The sequence below is a fragment of the Sceloporus occidentalis genome, unplaced genomic scaffold (genome assembly GCF_023333645.1).
Source record: "Sceloporus occidentalis isolate IW3139 unplaced genomic scaffold, rSceOcc1.0.p SCAF_310, whole genome shotgun sequence".
Taxonomy (NCBI): domain Eukaryota; kingdom Metazoa; phylum Chordata; class Lepidosauria; order Squamata; family Phrynosomatidae; genus Sceloporus; species Sceloporus occidentalis.
The window spans coordinates 620,122-642,336 of record NW_028317290.1 but is presented as its reverse complement, the minus strand read 5'-3'; the positions used below and the strand labels follow the sequence as shown (position 1 = coordinate 642,336).

At 39.8% G+C, this 22,215-nt stretch overlaps 1 protein-coding gene across 1 annotated transcript; it reads left to right on the top strand.

The window, feature by feature from the left end:
• Positions 1-204: 204 nt before the first annotated feature.
• On the top strand, positions 205-13,238 carry LOC149274927 (prostaglandin reductase 1-like; the record flags this gene model as incomplete). Its single annotated transcript, XM_089505099.1, has 5 exons — positions 205-264; positions 1,051-1,218; positions 1,999-2,116; positions 11,333-11,488; positions 13,170-13,238. Coding segments are annotated over 5 exons (571 nt in total), but the record flags the coding sequence as incomplete, so codon positions are not given.
• Between the last annotated feature and the right edge of the window lie 8,977 nt (positions 13,239-22,215).

Genomic DNA, 22,215 nt, shown 5'->3' with positions numbered 1-22,215 from the left:
GAAAAAAACGAAGAAAAACCGAACACGAAGAATGTCCACGAATATTCGCCCGAAGAGAAGACAGGAACAGGCGAATATTCGCGGAATACGAAGATTTTTTTTTTTCCCGAAGACGAACACGAAGAGCCCCCTGGTGCCCAAGTCTAATATTTATACTGTTTTTAATATGTGTGTTTAACTTTTCTGAGTTTTCTTTTCTACCAGGCCATACAGCAAACTAAAGTTGAAGGATGGTGATGTTATGATGGGATCACAAGTTGCCAGGTAAATTTCAAGCGAATTAGTGTCTTTAATAAAACAACTGCATTATATTTCTTTCACTTAATTGTACATTCCTTATTTGTAATATAGCTAAGGTCAGAGGCGAGCCTAGGGGTAGTGACATCTTGGTGCTGCATTTGTTTGGATCCCCGTAACGTAAACACACACTAATACTAACGGACAAACCTGCTCTAACAACCACTCACCCTAACGTTTCCGCACACAGTACGTGCACAAGTCTACATCCTCTTCCTCGAACCAATAAGTCGAGGCTTATCCCTGACATTCTAACACACATACATTTACTCGGACCAGTTACTAACACTATACACCAACACACCAAATACTGCATATAACCAGACTCTCCCACTCTCCAAACATCATTATAGCTTGTCATAATATTGCATTAGATTAGAACGCTGTCACGTATATTTTGTTCTACCAGAAAATTGTCAATGTTATTATAAACATTAAACCTCTTGTGGTGCATTTAAAAACAAATCTTATGGCAATTAATAGATTATTGAAAATCCATCTTAAAGGGTGGTGCAAAAGGCTGTTTGTATTTAATATCCACATAACTGTTAATAACTGTATAATTCGTTAATGTTAAAATAATCCAGGCTCTGCTATGGAGAATCCCTATGTAGAGGTGGAACATCACTGATGCCAAGCTGTGATAGTCCCTATTACCCAGTTTCTTGATCTTCTATAAATATGGCCATATGAATTTTATTGCTTTCGCTGCATTAATTGATTTTGCTGACCATGTTTTCTCCTTGTTTTCAGGGTTATTGAAAGTAAAAATCCTGACTTCCCTGTAGGTGGCTATTTTGTTGCATATGCTGGGTGGACAACTCGTTTCATATCAGATGGTAAAGGGCTTCGTGCACTGCCTTCTAACTGGCCAGAGAATCTTCCCAAGTCATTGGCGCTGGGAGTACTAGGCATGCCTGGGTAAATTCCAATAGCAACTCTCATTAGTCCATAGTCCAGCATAAATTACAATCATAAATTAATCATAACCTGTTGACTGCAAGGTCAAAGTGCCAACCACATATCTGCTAAAAGCGATAACAGAAAAATGGGCCTGCAGCATTCTATTGCCTATACACAGAAGGCTTGTGTTTTTAAGTGAGGCTTTTAGACTTATATATGAGGCTTAGTTTGGGAGAATACTGTGATGTCAGTGGCTGACTGACAGCTTCTCTATATGTAAATTAAAGATTAGAAAAGTCTGATCTCTGCATGCATCTATCAATGTGATGTCAGCAGTACCCCAATTCCCAATGTCAAAACTTCCTTCCTTCCCAAAATAAATGAATAAAAAAACACATTCTGGCACTTACATTTATATAAGTAATATTGTTTAAATAAAAATTACCTTATATGCTTTTATGGACAACAGTCACAAGTCATTGGCACAGGGCCCTCAGCTTGAGTTATAATGATGAGTTATAACCTTCAACACTTTTGTGTGGGCTAGGGGTGGAAATCAATGGCATAGTTGTGTGAATGTGTATTTTCTTACTATATACCTGACTTTGGATATGCCACAATGTGCATTATCACCTGCATGGGCTGTGCGTGCAGTCTATCTGCTTAGGTTACCCAAACAGGGAAAAGGCTAAAAATAATTTAAAATATTAAATCCAGACCATCTAATATATTAAATAATTTTCACATAACAATATGGAGGAATCTACCATTTTTTATGTTTTCTTATATTCTCCATAGAATGACAGCTTATATTGGCCTGTTAGAAATATGCAAGCCAAAACACGGGGAAGTTGTCCTTGTCAACTGTGCAGCTGGAGCTGTTGGCTCTGTAGTTGGACAGATTGACAAAATCAAGGTACGTAAACTAAGAGCAACTGACTAGGTTGTGACCACTATGATTTCTATGCATTTGCCATTAGATATCCATGATCATGAGCAGTGGATGGAAAAGTGGGGGAGCACAGAGACCTGACAAGTTTCTCTGAGATAACGCCTAACACTCAATAGTAAATACTAGACTTGGGCACCAGGGGGCTCTTTGTGTTCGTCTTCGTGCTCGTCTTCGGGGGGAAAAAAACCTTCGTATTCCGCGAATATTCGCCCGTTCCTGTCTTCTCTTCGGGCGTATATTCGCGGACATTCTTCGTGCTCGTTTAATCTTCGTTTCCTTCCCGGTTGCCTAGCAGGGGTTAATACGGGGTTAACAACACATCGGAGCAGCAGCAGCTGCCGTGAAGGAACGTGTGTGCAACTCTATTGGTCGTTTCAGCAGGGGGCTGGTCTGGCATCAACAAGTGAATTGCAGAACGCACTTCATTCGTTGATGGCAGGCCAGCCCCCTGACGAAACGACCAATAGAGTTGCACACACGTACTGAGGTGTACTGTACACAAAATGACCTAGAGACAAATGCTTCAAGGAACTTGGCCTCCGTTTATCATACACAGTCACACATCCATAGATGTTTAATAAAAGAATAGGGATTATTTTAAATTTTTAAATTGATTTTGGACCACTTGTAATACATGCCTAACATTTGCTACCTATTCACAATGGCATACTTTGCAACAACCCAACTTTTACTGGACAGGACTGGAAAAAAGCAGGACTGTCCACCAAAATCTTAGGTGTGTTGGCAGGTATGCGGATGGAAAAATGTTGGACAAGAACTAAAAAATAGCTTAGGGTTAATGTACGGTTATGTTTAAGATTTGTAGCAGTGCACTGGTTTGGTTAAAGATGTATTATGTCTAAATAATAATTTAATTTTAATTTTAAGGGGTTTTAAAAAATTAAGGGGTTTATTTAAATGTATTTTAAAGTTAGATTTATTATTTAGTACTTTATTATATTTATTTAATGTTTATACTAGTGCTACCTACCGAGCTATAACTACCAACGTGTATTTTGCATACCTAGATAGCTAAATTAGATGGGACAGGACTGGAAAAAAGCAGGACTGTCCCTGAAAAAGTTGGGTCTGTTGGCAGGTATGTGGATGGAAAAATGTTATAGTATGAAGTGTGAGTTATAGCGTTAATGCTAGTGAGTGTAGAAGTGAAGGCCAGGACAAATAACAAGAGGAAAGGTCCTTGTGATTTGTGCATTGTACGTGTATGTGTTATGTGTGTTATGTGTGTTGTGTTATGTATTATGTCACTGTGTTATTTGTGTTATTGTGTGTGTTATGTTTGGTTGGTTGGTTGTGTATCAGAAGGAAAATAATGAAATGGAAATGGAAAAGGCGAATGAGTGGGCAATTGGCGACCCACTCACCTGTTTCACCCCAGAGCAAAGCATCCAAACACTGTCAGTCCTAGACGTTTGGCAGCGGACTTCCAGAGCTCGGACACAAGGCCCTAGCGTAAGCTGGCCACTCCGGCGGAGGTAGCAGGCGTTGCCACACCGCAAACAGACGCAGCCAGGGGGGAGAAACTGCCCTTACCATTAGGGACATTTTGGGCATGACTCTAGCCAGGAAGCAAACTGGCACGGAAGAGATGCTGGCACCACCACCACCAGCAGCAGCAGTGAAAAATGGGAAAGGCGAATGAGTGGGCAATTGGCGACCCACTCACCTGTTTCACCCCAGGGCAAAGCACCCAAACACTGTCACTCTTAGACGTTTGGCAGCAGACTTCCAGAGCTCAGACACTAGGCCCTAGCGTAAGCTGGCCACTCCGGCGGAGGTAGCAGGCGTTGCCACACCGCAAACAGACGCAGCCAGGGGGGAGAAACTGCCCTTACCATTAGGGACATTTTGGGCATGACTCTAGCCAGGAAGCAAACTGGCACGGAAGAGATGCTGGCACCACCACCACCAGCAGCAGCAGTGAAAAATGGGAAAGGCGAATGAGTGGGCAATTGGCGACCCACTCACCTGTTTCACCCCAGGGCAAAGCACCCAAACACTGTCAGTCTTAGACGTTTGGCAGCAGACCTCCAGAGCTCAGACACTAGGCCCTAGCGTAAGCTGGCCACTCCGGCGGAGGTAGCAGGCGTTGCCACACCGCAAACAGACGCAGCCAGGGGGGAGAAACTGCCCTTACCATTAGGGACATTTTGGGCATGACTCTAGCCAGGAAGCAAACTGGCACGGAAGAGATGCTGGCACCACCACCACCAGCAGCAGCAGTGAAAAATGGGAAAGGCGAATGAGTGGGCAATTGGCGACCCACTCACCTGTTTCACCCCAGGGCAAAGCACCCAAACACTGTCAGTCTTAGACGTTTGGCAGCAGACTTCCAGAGCTCAGACACTAGGCCCTAGCGTAAGCTGGCCACTCCGGCGGAGGTAGCAGGCGTTGCCACACCGCAAACAGATGCAGCCAGGGGGGAGAAACTGCCCTCACCATTAGGGACATTTTGGGCATGACTCTAGCCAGGAAGCGAACTGGCAGAGAAGAGATGCTGGCACCACCAGCAGCAGCAGCAGAATTGGGAAAGGCGAATGAGTGGGCAATTGGCAACCCACTCACCTGTTTCACCCCAGGGCAAAGCATCCAAACACTGTCAGTCCTTGGCGTTTGGGAGCGGACTTCCAGAACTCAGACACAAGGCCCTAGCGTAAGCTGGCTACACCGGCAGAGGTAGCAGGCGTTGCCACACCGCAAACAGACGCAGCCAGGGGGGAGAAACTACCCTCTCCATTAGGGACATTTAAGGCATGACACTAGCCAGGAAGCGAACTGGCAGAGAAGAGACGCTGGCACCACCACCACCACCAGCAGCAGCATTGGAAAAGGCGAATGAGTGGGCAATTGACGACCCGCTCACCTGTTTCACCCCAGGGCAAAGCATCCGAAGACTGTCAGTCCTAGGCGTTTGGGAGCGGACTTCCAGAACTCAGACACTAGGCCCTAGCGTAAATTGGCTACACCGGCGGAGGTAGCAGGCATTGCCACACCGCAGCAAGTGCAACCAGGGGGGGAAACTACCCTCTCCATTAGGGACATTTGAGGCATGATTTCAGCCAGGAAGCGAACTGGCAAAAGATAGTGGCACCACCACCAGCAGCAGCGTTGGAAACGGAAAAAGGTGAATGAGTGGGCAATTGACGACCCGCTCACCTGTTTCACCCCAGGGCAAAGCATGAAAGTCTGTCAGTCCATGGCGTTTGGGAGCGGACTTCCAGAACTCAGACACTAGGCCCTAGCGTAAATTGGCTACACCGGTGGAGGTAGCAGACGTTGCCACACCACAAACACGTGCAACCAGGGGGAGAAACTACCTTAAACATTACAGAGAAAAAAAATTAACTTTCCAAGCTAAGAGCTGGGTAACCCAACTTGGGCAGATTGAATTTAAGAAAGGCAATCTGTTCCATCAGATGAGGTGCCATGCGTGAGCGCTGTGGACTCAGTATGTTTCCAGTCATAGAAAACACGCGCTCACTTTGAACAGTGGTTGGCGGACATGATAGTAGCTGCTGCGCAACCCATGAGAGTGCAGGCCACACACTCTTCTTTTCATCCCAGTAGCTAAGAGGATCAACATTAGGCGCAGAAGGAACTTCACAGAGGTAAAGTTTGACCATTTCAGCAGCACTACTCTCCTTTCTGCTGCTAGCTCTGTCAGATGGTCCAACTATACTCCCAAGTGCCTCTTCCCAAAACGCAGCTGCTCCACTCAGCTGTGTTGTGCTGCTTGTGGCACTGCTGCTGATGCTGCTGCTAGGAGTAGCAGACCACATCATCTCTTCCTCCTCCTGCACCTCTCCCTCCTCGGACAGCATTCCCATTTTACGCTGCCAGTCACGCACCTTGTTGACCAATTGCTCCCGGTAGCTACTGAGAACATTAAATTTCAAAGCTAGCTTTCCCTTAATTCTTGGATCGCAAAGGCACGCTAGCATTATTTCGGGACTCTCTTCCATTCGTTTGCGAAGGTGTACTTTTAGCAGATCCTTCAGCTTCCTGGCTATGGCTGCTACGTCAGGATGTAGAGTGCCACCTTGAACAGCCTCACGGTTTCCAAGGAACACATCCATCTTGCTGCCTAGATGGGAGAACACTGGGATTACCTGGGCCAGACTGGCAGTGTTTGATCTTAAATTTTCTGTGGCATCCCTGAATAGTTTAAGGACTGCCACTAGCTGGGCGATCACTGTCGAATCCTCCCTATTCAATGGAGAGGTAATCCCAATATTGTGCTCTGAGGCAAGATTATGGATTGCCCTCTGCTGCTCCAAAATCCTCTCCAGCATGTCTAACGTGGAGTTCCACCGTGTACAGACATCCTGGCATAGGCAGTGTACGGGAAGACCTGACCTCTCTTGCTCTTCCCTCAAAAGTTGGCTAGCCTTAACACTATGGTGAAAGTGCCCAGCGATCTTTCTGCAGCGGGACAGAACTACTGCTGCCACATTAGTTCCTTCTGACATTGCTGCCTTCACTACAAGATGGATGATGTGGGCTGCACAGCACACACCAACAATATGACCATCTCGCAGCGCTTTCACCATATTGGCACCTCCGTCAGTTACCACAAAACCAACTTCAACATTGGTGCCCGCCTCTGCTCCCACCCAAAGGCTAAACATTTTCCTCATTGCATGCAGAATATTTTGGGAAGTGTGCTTTTCATCCATCACTTCTGCATGGAGAAGGAAAGATCGGTAGCCTGCTGCAGCAGCTTCCTTAGACACACCGGGCTGCCACCAGTGTGCTGTCAAAGAAAGAAAGGCATGCTGGCCGCTAGGTGCACTCCACCAATCTGTAGTGAAATGAGCACACTGACCAGCAGCCTTGGAAAGCTCCTCTTTCACTGCTGCAACACAGGACCGATACAATGAGGGGACAATGTTCCTGCTGAAAGTGGAACGTGACGGAACTGTATATTGTGGAGCCACAGCCGCCATCAATTGTTTGAAAGGCTCCCCTTCGATCATAGAGAAGGATGCCCCTCCAACAGCAATGAACTGACCAATCAGTCGTGTTACTTTATTGGCCTGCTGTTTGGGCATTGACCTTTTGGATTGGAATGCCACAAATTGTTCCAGGGTGGGCTGGACATGCAGTGCTCCAACCTGCCTTGGTCTCTGGCTGCCAGCACTAGCTGCTGCTGCTGCTGCTGCTGCTATTGGCTCAGAAGAAGAAGCTGTTGGGGTTTTTCCACGGCCACCAGCTATGCTGCCTGCACTAAGTTTTACTTCTGCATCTTTCCCCAATAGCACAGCGTTGTGTTGAGTGCTGAGGTGATGCTTCATGCTAGCACTGGTTAAATGGCCAGACACTTTCCCTTTGCTTATTAGCTTCCCACAATGTTTGCACTTTCCATAGCGCCCTTCTTCAACATTTTCAAAGTGCTCCCAAATTGGGGCGCGCATAGCCTTGGAGTGTACCTTGGGTGCTGCTCCTACTGCTCGGGGTGGATGAACAGAGGCAGAACTAGTGGTGGTGGGACTGGTGGTAACAGTACTGGCCATAGTGGGACTGCTAAATGCTAGGTTTTGCTAGGTTTTGCTGCTGCTGCTGCTGCTGGTGGTGGTGGTGATGGTGATGATCGTAGCGGAGAAGGTGGAGGCTCAGGGGAAAATTGTGCACTAGTCATTTGGACACTGCTCCCTGAGGAATCTGATTCCTGACCACTCATCTCCTCTACTTCCTCTGGCTCATAGTCTAGCTCTTCATTAGCCAGATCAAATGGAATTCCTGCTAGGCTGGAGCTAAGACTGATATCGTCGTGAGACTCGTGACTAGTAGTAGTGCGAGCAGGAAGAATAGACTCTGCACTTGGCCTCTCAGTCTCAGGCTCCTCTGCTACCTCGCTAGGTGAAGTCCCACTATGTGTAGCCCTCTCTCTAACTGTCTTTACAAAAATTTTGTAAGGACTTGGTGGCTTGCTAGAGGTACTAGGAGGACATGGCGTGGCGGTACCAGTGGGAACAGTAGGCGCAGCACTAGTGGTGGTAGAGGCGGTGGGGGTGGTTTTCCCTACAAAGGAATGAGATCGCTTTTGTTTGGGACCCCTCTGAGTCTTGCTGCTAATTTGGCTCTGCTTGGTACCTTGCATGCTGCTTGTGGATGGGGAAGATGCTGCTTGGGGCAAAAGGCACTTATTTTTAGTCACTGGGCTGGTACTACTTGTGCTACCCTTTAACTTTGAACGTGCTTCTGGTGCTTTAGGCTTTCCGTAAAAAACCATAGAGCTTGTGGGCCTAGCCGCACTACTACTGCCTGCTTTTGGTGCCTTTCCTTTACTTGATGATCCTTCAAGCAATGCTTCCCCAAATGATAAGCGAGAGCTTGGCCTACTTGGCCGACTAGACTGACGCAAAGACTGCATCTTAGAACTGGTGGTGGTGGTGGTGGTGGTGGTAGATGGAGCTTGTCCCTCCTTAGTCCCAAAAGGAGGATCCATTTCAAATTTTGTGTTGTGTGTGTAGTGTAGTGTAGTGTTTAAAAAAACTATAAAAAAATTAAAAAAAAAGAAATAAAAGAAAGGAAAAATGAATTAAAGACAAAAAAATTAGAGGAAGTTCTCTTCAGTGCTACTGCTTAAAAAGTAAAACTATGCACTACTGCACTGTGCTGTTGTGTGCAATCTGGCAAAGTGCTAAAGTTATTTAAATTATTAACTATTTAATAACTAGCAGTATTTTATTTTTAATTTGAATTTACACAGGCCTAAGAGCTTAGCCTACTACTATGCTAGCCTAAAGCTATATTTCCTTACTATAAGTCTACCTCTAGGCAGACGCTCTCAAACCCACTAAGCTAAAGTGAGGTTAAATCAGATTCAGTATGATTTATTAATTAATATTAAGTTATATAATATTAATAGATTAGAAATAATTTACTTATATATTATGTATTATAGATAGAAGAATATAGATTATGAATTAGAAATTAGAATTAGAATTACTTATATTATAGATTATGAATTAGAATTTATATTGTTATATATTATTTATAATATATTATAGATTAAGATTAAAGAAGATTAGAATTATTTTAGTACTACAGCTAGTAGCTTGAAGCTTTGCTTAGTACAGCTCGTCACAGTCAATTTTTCTTGAGAAGAATTAGAAATAAAATAAAATGTCACAGCAAAACAGTTAGCTTCACTGCTTGCTGAACAAAAACACACAGCACTTATGCGGCTGCACTCACTAGCCCAACAAGTTCACTTCACTGATGGACTGAGGTGAGCAAAACCTATTACTTTTATTTATAGCTAATTTAATTAACTATTAAGATAAGAAAGAATTATAGAATTATTGATATTACTGATTTTAGATTAGACACTAGTAGATGTCTTGAATGTCTACAGTACACTCTACACTAGTATACTATTACTAACTATAACTGACAAATATATATATATAATTTTATAATGAATTCAATTATTAATTATATTAATTAATATTACTGATTTTAAATTAGACACTAGTAGATGAATGTCTACAGTACACTCTACACTAGTATACTATAGTATATATATATATGACTGACAAATATATATATAATATTATAATGAACTATTAAATTATAGACTCTATTAAATTATTATTTATAAATTCTATTTAATTTATTTAAGCAGGACAGGCAGTAGGCACTAGTGCCAGCCCAGGGCAAGGGCACCCCAGTGCCACTGAGACACTGGGTGCACTGTCAACTCAACAGCACTTACACTACAGTTGATGACAAATTAAATAAAAAAAAATTAAATTAATCAAATTATTATTAATTATATTAAGTAGCACTGAAGTGAGGATGAAGTACACTGTGAGAAATGGCAGGTTAAGGCTTACCAGTCTCACACAGAACAGAACAATCTCTCTGTAACGCTCGGATGCAGCACAGCAGTGTTGCCAAAGCAGTCACAGCGAAAAATGAATGGATCTCTCAGGCAAGCTCTGGTCTTATAAAGGCGCCTTCAGAATTCAAAAAACAGCAGCACAGGCATTGGACGAGACCCTTAGCGTGACGTCACAAGAGTGAGCTGATTGGACAGACGAGATCAGCTCACTCCTGTTTGAAATTTTGGCGGCTGCGCGGCAAAAACGAAGACGATCACGAAGAATCTTCGATTCTTCGTGGTTGTGAGTCTTCGTCTACTCCTACGTTTTGCCGGCACTGTATTCTCTTCGGCGTGTCTTCGGAACGAACAAAAAAACGGCCTCTTCGTGCTCGTTTTCATGTTCGCCCGAAGACGAATGCGCAAGTCTAGTAAATACTATGAGATGTGTTTTCCTTTGGAGTTGGCCTAGGGCCACTTCTTCAATCTCTACCCCTGCAGAAGGCATCCCAAATACAATAAAAGGGCCTGTGCGTAGGCATATGATGTCATAACGCTGTGCACCACATCGTAAAGGCGAGCATCGTCTTTTAATGAAGTCTATGGGGGCTGGGCTGAGCTGACACAACATCCATAATGTTGGTTAGCAAGATCTACTTTCACTGAGGAGCTAGATCATCTGAGAGGATGGTCTGCTCCCTAGTTTTGTACCAGAGGTATTGTTGTCTCCCTGAACTTGCTGCCCTAGACCTAGTCGCCCTAAGCCAGGATACATCACTACTGTGAGATGACCAAGTCCTTAGTGAATTCACTCTCTTTTTGTCTGTGGGCACTATGCTTCACTAAGGGAATATAAACTCATATCTATCATATAATTTGGTAATAGCATGTTATTATAAAATATTTTTATAGCGGACATTTTCTATGGAATTCCACATTTTTGTTAACTTTGCTTAGCAAATGCTTGATTGTAATCCAATGTGTTATATACAATGAACACTTTGTTGGTTTTGTTGTTAATATGACAATAATCATCCCAATCTTACATGATTTTCTGGCTGATGCACAAAACGGCAAAGTAAATCATAATGGTCAAGAAGAACGTATTGTTGATAAGAGAACTCGCATACCTCTGATAGCATTGAGTCAGCTGCAATCGTGCCCTGTGATTTGTGGTTTGATAACCAGGACAACTAACTTTTATTAGGTAGAAAAGTATTACATGAAGTCTTAAAACTATGTTGCGGTGAACAACCTTTAAATTAAATTTCCAATGTTGAATAAAGCCATTTTTGCTTGTGCTAATTTGAACTACTTGTATTCCTGCTCAGGGCTGTAAGGCAGTTGGATCTGCTGGCTCAGATGACAAAATTGCCTATCTAAAGGAAATTGGTTTTGATGAAGCCTTTAACTACAAGACAGTGAGCTCTTTGGAGGAAGCTCTGAAACAAGCATCTCCAGAGGGATTTGATTGTTATTTTGAGAATGTAAGTTTATATTTTTGAAACATTTTAAACAGTGCCTTAATCTCCAACATTATAGGTTTGCAAATCAGGAAGGGCAGGGGTCAGTGACAAAAAAACCCTGTTATTGGGAAAAGTACTGGAGGCCTCTGGAAGGGACTGGTACAGTTACAAATGCTACCATGTAATAAGTTTACATGCATTCGCACTGTGTGGGCTCCCATTGACTCCTGCGGGACATTTTCCTGCACCATCCTTATTGGGGATGTCCTAGCTTCTACTATTATGTCGTAATGACCATTCAAAAATATTCTTAATATAAAAGGAGGTTTAACATAAAATCCCTTTTTAAAGAACATGGGGCATGTCAGTAGAGATACTGCACTTCATATGCTTTTGTGTAATTACTGCCAATTGCCATTTCTATACAAAAATATTTGGTTTTAGAAAACTTTATTTTCAATATATCCTTTATTCATATGCATTAACATTCATACACATTCATATGTCCTTCATTTTTATATGAACTATTGTAAAAGTGTTAAGGTGAATTGACAAAAGCATTGCCATCACTTATCTGTGATGGGTTAACACTACGGTTGAATGAGTTCTGTTTAAATACTACAAAACTTTGAGCTTCTAAATAAAATGGATCTTGTATTTGTGCCCCCAAATTATGTGTTTTCTTTGTTCCATTAGAAAATCAGCCGTTTCCAGTTACATCGTTTCCAGTTAATCGTTATTTACAACATTAACCCCTTCTGCACTGGATTTCTGATCCATTTAATATATATATATATATATATATATATATATAGATATATATATACTTTTCTTTCAAAAACAAGAACATTTCTAAGCAACCCCAAACTTTTGAACAGTATAGTATATATACTGTGTGTATATATATATATATATATATATATATATATATATATATATATATATATATATATATATATATATATATATATATATTGTGACAGTGTAAATTCCAGGGAGATGCTTAGTGTGGCATTTCGGTACAGGTGCTATCCAGATCATAAATATGGGTCCCTGGGGTGGAGCAATTGGAGAGCAGGGTGGGCCAATGCTCCGTCCCCATTCTGTGGAAAATCCATGCCGGCTTTTCCAGGAGGTTAGAAGTCTGCAGGATCCGGTCCGGGATTCCTATGGAGCCGGCATCAGGCACAGGTGCTGGACATTAAAAACCCCTGGAGCCTGATAATCAGAGAGACTGTTGGGGGAAGAGGAAGTTCCCTGCGCTCCCAGGGCAAGGAGAGGCCTTGAACAAGAAGACCATCCCTGAGCCAAGTGAGGCAATACCTGCCTAGACATTTTGTGTGTTGTCTGGGGGAGGTTTTCCAGAGCCTGGCGTAGCTGGGTCCGGCTGGAAGGTTGAGGTAGTGGGTGATTAGGCTGGGCAGTCTGGACCAGCATAGTTCAGTTAGAGAGGGCTCCAATTGGGAGGTTTTCTTTTTATGATTTGGTTTTTGGGGGTTTAAGTGATTAAAATAAAGTGCTGTTTTGTTCAAAGCTGGTGTTCCCGACTCTGATTGTCCTAGAGGACTGTGCTTAGGACCCCTAAATGTGACATGTATGGCCATCATGCAACAGGGTTTGTCACAATATATATATATATATATATATAATATACGGTATATTGTTTTCTTAGCTCTCTGCCAACATAAACCTTCTGGTCCAGGGTAGCAGAACGTTGACTCCAATCCAGCTTCAGTCCCCTCTAGGTGGAGATCTAATCTCTGATAATTAGCCGCTGGCATTTTTACAATGGAATTTATACTGGAAAAAAATGTAAGGGGGGGGGGGGGAGGAGCGTAAAGGAATGATTCAAGGTGCTAACCTTATGCCATAAAATATATCATAAACCACCCAAGATCAAAGAGGAGAGCCAGAGAGTCCCGTGGGCTATAGAGGCAGAAGCATCTCTTTTTCAGGTAAATACACTCTGTAATTTACGTTCATTACATACAAGATTTACTGATCACGTATGTTGTTCAGGACCAGCCATGTTAGTCATATAAATGGAAAAAAAATTGTATAGGGGTCATAGCTTTCTTATTAGACTAACGTGTTTATTTTAGGATGTTCTCTTATCCACCACCCATTCCCATGGTATGAGTTTTGCTTTGAGGTTGATATTCTAGAACGCTCAATGCTATTTTTTATATATTTTAATTAAATATAATTTTGTTTGGTTACGGCAAAAAAATAGTGTAAAACACAAGGGTGGAAAAAATACTTAACACAATCTTTAGTATATGAAGGCTAAAGTATTGCTAAATAAAGTGTTAAGGTGACTAAACTATCCTTACACTACGCTTTTTGATGCTATTATAGCTCAATATTTTGTCTTATAAATATCTTAACAATATATTGATAATACACAATTATTGAATTTCATTTTTAATAATATTTATTATTATAATTATCTTATGTGGCACCATCATATTCCACAGTAATGTACTATAGGATATATATATATATATGTGTGTGTTTTCTACTATGTTTTATATTATGTTTTGGTTGCTGTTTTACAGAATGGCTCTGGAAAACTCTGGAAGCGAAATGGTTGCAGACACAAACTCCGAAAAAGGAGTTTTTTTCTTTGTGGGCTGAAATATTAAATGCGAGAGAGAGAGAGAACCACAATTTAGGTAACATTCTAGAAAGCTGTTACAAAACATGACACAACAAAAGTTTTACCGAGAGGGTGGTTGATGCATGGCACAGCCTTCCAGATGAAGTAGTTGAGGCTTAACCAAGGATTGATTAATTTTAATATTAAGTTATACATACACTTGGGAACTAGCTTGGCACTCAAATACAACACTTCTGAATTAAGTCACCCATACTCAAGCAGGGGTATGTTTCATTAATGTTCGTGAGCTCAGCTGTTCTGAGAAAAGTTAAAAGGAGTGCTAATTCACATACAATAACACTTTCTATAAAAGTGTAAAATAATTGTCTTTCTGACTATGCTTGGCTTGCTGTGTGATTTTTAACTCAGGCATGCAGGGACTTCGATATTCTCTTTCTTTGTAAAAGGTCATGTTTGCGTATTACTCTTGAGTGGCAGTACGGGAAGAGGAAAATGACTACTTTTTTATGCCCTTGTTATAGCAGATTATACAAACAGGACCTATGAGATCATCATGGTGTCTATTGCAGGAAGTATTATGCTGGTATCTGTTGTTATCTTATTGCTGGCAATCATAAAAAAGGTATGTCATGTGGCATTGATAAAGATTCTGCAGAAGACCCAGACAGATAAGGGTGATTTTAAGGATGGGGGACCAGCTGATCCCCATAATTCTCTTATTTCTCATGATATGAGGTCAGGCACTGGCACCTTCTGTTTTTTTTCACTTGTAATTATATGTATGCCCTCAAGGGGTATTTGTACTTAAATGTAGCTATGTCTTTAGTTTTGCCCTGATCTTATACATATTTGGGAGGGACACATAACCTTCCTCCTCATCCTTGTACTGAGTGTAATCTTGGAGTACCAGGACATGACTTCACATAATAACACCTCCAGAGGTCACACAGGTTGGCCAAAGGGGTATTAGGGAGGTCTGTGCCTGCTGTGATGTCCAACACACAGGAAAGCCTAGATCTAGATTTTACTTTGCAGTCTTATTTAGTGAGTGCTGATGTTAGTGTGATAAGGCTGTCAAGCGAGCATTGAGATTGTTCTTAATGTGTTTTAACACAGCCCAGCAGTTGAAAGGGTGATAGTAGGGTATTATGTCAAAGTTGATACTTTATTGGGCCAACATACAAAACAATGTAAAGTTACAAAGGTTTTCAGAAAGTCATGGGTCTCTTCTTCAGATGGAATATTTTCTGTGAATATCACTTGTTTAAGTGGTTCTTTGTCCTTCGCACAGGCGTTGGGGTGGCTGTGACTCCTCTTACAAACAGTACGCAGAAGAAACAGGAGTCTCAAGTGTCAACGTGAATCGGAACACACATGACAACATCTCCACAACTGACTTCAAAGGCCCGTTACATATTTGTTACAGAGAAGGATAAACCACGCCCGGAGAGTCCCATCAGTGGGGTGAAGCTATCTAGAGATGCTCTTTTCTATATTTCTCTGATAACCTGTGTGACGGACTCGTCCCTTCAGTCACACCGCTGTGGATATTTATATTCCCCTGGAACCCAGTTTCTATTTTATACCCCTTTTTCCTGTTGCCCCGACCCAGAAGCTGCCCTCTGCCACCCACACCGCCAGGCCCAGTACCAGGACATACAGGTTTTACTTTTGGAGCTGCTGGGCGGCTAGAATAGCCTCCTGCCCCACAATGTATACCAGACAGGATTATCTCCACAGGGTGTCCAGCCAGGGCTCCAGCCTGACTGTCGGTGGAAAATATCAGAGGTGGGGGTCTGTTTGAGGCTAATCCCTTTATCTCCCATATTGTTCCTGGGAGACCTGAAAACCCGTTCAAGGCCCCACAATAAAATAATATCTCCATTTGTCAGGCCTTTGTATCTGTAACCAATGTGATGAAAACAAAGAATACATTTCTCATAATGGGATTCAGATTGAATTAATTGATTTTTATTTATGTATATTTTGAAGAAGCCAGGCGTTGTATCTTTATAACAATATCAACATTTTGTCAGTTCCATGGTACAGTTGTGTCTATGTTAAGTATCTATTGTGTATTTAAAATATTTGAAATAAAATTAAAGGTGTAGCAAAGTCTTGGTATTGTTCTTACAGAGCTCCACAAGCAAAATGGACACTTAACTGCATAAGTTGTATGATTTATATTGATAGGTGTATGTTTGGACATTAGAGGTCTCTCCTACAGAAGAAATGTTGACGAAAAGACCTCTGAGGTCCAGAAAGCTTATGTGCTTATGGCATGGAACAGGTTAAAAAAGTATCAGTGGGTGCAGGGTTATGTAGCAAGAAGGAAAAATAGGAAACTAGAAATGTACGTACCGTTAGTATCCAGGTAGATAATTCCGATACCAGCCTGGAGTTGTTTAACTTTTTTATATATATATGACACCCCAGCCTAAAAAGCTTCCATCCACCAATTGGTGTACCCAAACCAAAGTGCTTTGTGAAGACATTCTGGCTGTTAGGTACCCAGCCAGACATGTAGAGTATGCTCTTTCCTCCATACACAGTGAAACTTTGGTGCTGGTACATGTCAGAGGTAAGGGTGATGCACAGTTCCCAAAACCAAATTGCATTATCAATAACAATAAAACATGGTGGGGTATACCTTTCCAATCAAAGTCAAACAGCCTTACCTAGTGTTACGCAAGACCACAACATGGTATACAAAAGTTGTGATCAACCTGACCCAAGTTGCCGTGTTTAATACATAGGGGCTTTAAGATAATTTTGGAACCGGAAAAAGCTACACTTTTCTACAGTTCCATTTTAAGATTTTGAGAAACATCCTAATCCAAAGACAAAAATGGCATTTTCCTTGTACGATCCCCCCACCAAACGCACAAAAAGTCTGCTATAAAAAAGGTATTAGGACAGACTCCTTAGGTACCACTGCCCTTCCTGCCCCTCTCTAATAGGACTCTGTATCATACAAAACTAGGGAATTGGAAATGTTTTCAATAATATATATTGTTCTGCTTTTGCTTTAACAGTAGGATAGCAATGACATCCTGGTGTGTTTGGATTCTGTTTTAGTTATGTTTATTTTTTATTAATACTGCTGTATTTTTGTAATACTGTATTTTCTGACACAATCACACTATGTTGATCTCCTCTCCGTATCTGGTGTTATTCACTGTCCATTGTTCATTCTAGAGTCTTTCGGACCCTGGTATTCTTACCAATATCATTTTATTTTAGCGGACCGTTGTTTTACTGTGCAAACGCGGGGGGTGTCTCCCATTCCTCTAATGTACACACTGTAACTTGTCTTTACGCATACATTGAATAAACGGAGATTTAAATTGAGATAACAAAAAACAGTAGGATTGCTGCAACTTATTAAAACAAGATGAAAATGTGGGGTATTTTGATGGCACATAACCTACATAAAAACTCTAAGCAGCGTTCCAGGCAAATTCCAAAACAAAATGTAAAGAAACCTATGCATGTAGGGTATTTCCATAATCTAAAAAAAACATATACTCGATTTCTCTGCCATAACACATAACCTGTGCCAAAAAATTCTAAACGACACAGAAGCATTGGTGAAAAAGGTTCAGGAAAGTCCTGGAATGTATCCTGAAGCCATTAGTGACATATCCTAGATTGGGTGGTGATTACGGCTTCTTTGTTTAAAATTTCCAGTTACAAACTCAACATACTAAATGTAAAAAAACTGTTCCAAAATAGCAATATACACCTTATAAGCCCAATTAAAATGCTCAAAATGCATATACAATCTGGACACCTGAATTGTTGTTGGGGGTATGTTCTGTCAATTTAACTGATTTAATGAGGGATTAGATATATCTGAAAAATATGGGGTTTTAGTATTTTTTATAACATTACTCACGCTAAATGTTTAACTATGATGTGTGTGAAGATGTAAGTGACGTCTATACATATGAAAAAAGACGCACTGATGCAACTTTGTAACCTTTTAAATTCATACATTATCTTTTTTTGTACACCTGTGCATTGGCAAAGGGCCCTGAGGAAGCCAGCCATGCAGCTCTTGAGTGTACACACTGGTTGGGCCCGATCCATTGGTCTGGATAAACTCCATTCATTTTTGTTATTACATATGGTTACAGCTACTATTAGTCAATAGCATAAAAAAAAACCACAACAGAAACTAATGGTCATTTAATTTATTTATTATTAATTACAACATTAATTAATTAATAGTCCAATTAATTAGGCCTGAAAGAGCTGATCATGGTGACAGCTACCTCGAGACTCACGAAGAGTCACCTTTCAGCACACAGGAGAGGAAAAACCACCCTAAGGGGGGAAACCTCTGGGGAACCATGGCTTGAAAGGTTGTCCTTCCCTCTGGACACTAAGAGGTTAACTGTGTATTTATACCTGTAGAGAAGAAAAGGCAAAACATAATTGACAACACGGGAGCACAAAGCTTCTGTGGATGATTATACCTCCATCGCAAGCTCATTCCCTTGAATAGGCTTAACATCATCAGTTCAATATGAATGGACATAGCATTAAACATGGAGATGGCATTACACATGGACATAGCATTAAACAAGAACATAGCTTGGACATGGCATTAAACAAGGACATGGCATTTAACATTTTCATAGCATTACTCATGGATATAGCATTAAACATGTATATATCATTACACATTTAGATAGCATTAAACAAGGTCATAGCATTACATATGGATACAGCATTGAACATGAACATAGCATTAAACATGACATAACATTACATAGGTAGATAGCATTAACCATGGAGATTGCATTAACATGGATATAGCATTAAACATGGACATAGCATTAAACCTGGACATATCATTACACATAGAGATAACATTAAACATGGACATATCATTAAACATAGAGATAACATTAAACATGGACTTAACATTAAACATGGAGATAACATTAAACATGGAGATAGCATTAAACATGGACATAGCATTACATATATAGATAACATTAAACATGGATATAGCATTAAACATGGACATAGCATTAAACATAGAGATACCATTAAACATGCAGATAACAAGAAACATGTATATAGCACTACACATGGATATAGCATTAAACATGGACACATCATTACACATAGAGATAACATTAAACATGGGCATAGCATCAAACATGGATATAGAATTAAACATGGACATAGCATTAAACACAGAGATAACACTGAACATGGACATAGCATTAAACATACAGATAACATTGAACATGGACATAGCATTACACAGAGATAACATTAAACATGGATATAGCATTAAAGATAGATATAACACTAAACACGGACATAGCATTAAACATAGAGATAACATTAAACATGGGAATAGCATTAAACCTGACTATAGCATTAAACATGGACATAGCATTAAACATAGAGATAACATTAAATTTAGATATAGCATTAAACACGGATATATCATTAGACATAGAGATAACATTAAACATGGGAATAGCATTAAACCTGGCTATAGCATTAAACATGGACATAGCATTAAACATAGAGATAACATTAAACTTAGATATAGCATTAAACATAGACATATCATTAGACATAGAGATAACATTAAACAGGGACATAGCATTAAACACAGATATAGCATTACACATAGGGATAATATTAAAAAAGGACATAGCATTAAACATTGACACAGCCTTCCACATGGACATAGCATTAAACATGAACATAGCAATAAACATGGACATAGCAATAAATATGGATATAGCATTACACATGGAGATAGCATTAAACATGGACATAGCAATAAATATGGACATAGCATTCACATGGATATAGCATTAAACATAGAGATAATATTAAACATGGAAATAGCATTACATATATAGATAAGATTAAACATGGATATAGCTTTAAACAAGGACATAGCATTAAACATAGAGATAACATTAAACATGGACATAGCATTAAACATGGACATAGCACTACACATGGATATAGCATTAAACATGGGCATAACATTAAACATGGCTATAGCATTAAACATGGACATAGCATTCAACATAGAGATAACATTAAACATAAATATAGCATTAAACATAGACATATCATTAGACATAGAGATAACATTAAACAGGTACATAGCATTAAACACGGATATAGCATTAAACGTGGATATAGCATTACACATAGAGATAACATTAAATATGGGCACAGCATTAAACATGGATATAGCATTAAACATAGATATAACATTAAACCTGGGCATAGCATTAAACATGGATATAGAATTAAACATGAACATATCATTATACATAGAGATAACAGTGAACATAGACATAGCATTAAACATTAAACATACATACAGCCTTACACATGGATATAGCATTAAACATGGACATATCATTACACATAGAGATAACATTAAACATGAGCATAGCATTAAACATAGATATAGCATTAAACATAGATATAACATTAAACACGGACATAGCATTAAACATAGAGATAGCATTAAACCTGGCTATAGCATTAAACCTGGCTATAGCATTAAACATGGACATAGCATTAAACATAGAGATAACATTAAACATAGATATAGCATTAAACATGGACATATCATTAGACATAGAGATAACATTAAACAGGGACATAGCATTAAACACGGATATAGCATTACACATAGAGATAACATTAAACATAGACATAGCATTAAACATAAATATAGCATTAAACATAGACATATTATTAGACATAGAGATAACATTAAACAGGGACATAGCATTAAACATAGAGATAACATTAAATATGGGAATAGCATTAAACCTGGCTATAGCATTTAACATGGACATATCATTAGACATAGAGATAACATTAAACATGGACATAGCATTAAACATGGGCATAGCATTACACATGTATATAGCATTACAAGTAACATTAGAAATGGACATATCATTACACATGGATATAGCATTGCACAGAGAGATAACATTAAACATGGACATAGCATTAAACATTAAACATAGATACAGCCTTACACATGGATATAGCATTAAACATGGACATAACATTGCACATAGAGATAACATTAAACATGTACATTGCACTACACATTGATATAGCATTAAACACGGACACATCATTACACACAGAGATAACATTAAACATGGGCATAGCATTAAACATGGATTTAGAATTAAACATGGACATAGCATTATACATAGAGATAACAGTGAACATGGACATAGGATTAAACATACAAATAACATTAAACATGGACATTGCACTACACTTGGATATAGCATTAAACATGGACATATCATTACACATAGAGATAACATTAAACATGGTCATAGCATTAAACATGGATATAGTACTAAACATAGATATAACATTAAACATGGGCATAGCAGTAAACATGGATATAGAATTAAACATGGACATAGCATTATACATAGAGATAACAGTGAACATGGACATAGCATTAAACATACAAATAACATTAAACATGGACATAGCACTACACATGAATGTAGCATTAAACATGGGCATAGCATTAAACATGGCTATAGCATTAAACATGGACATAGCGTTAAACATAGAGATAACAATAAACATAGATATAGCATTAAACATAGACATATCATTAGACATAGAGATAACATTAAACAGGGACATAGCATTAAACACGGATATAGCATTACACATAGAGATAACAATAAACATGGACAAAACATTGGCATAGCATTAAACAAGGACATAGCATTAAACATGGACATAGGATTAAACATGTACATAGCATTACACATGGATATAGCATTACAAGTAGATGTAACATTAAACATGGACATAGCATTATACATAGAGATAACAGTGAACATGGACATAGCATTAAACATACAAATAACATTAAACATGGACATAGCACTACACTTGGATATAGCATTAAACATGGACATATTATTACACATAGAGATAACATTAAACATGGTCATAGCATTAAACATGGATATAACATTAAGCATGGGCATAGCATTAAACACGGATATAGATTTAAACATGGACATAGCATTATACATAGAGATAACAGTGAACATGGACATAGCATTAAACATAC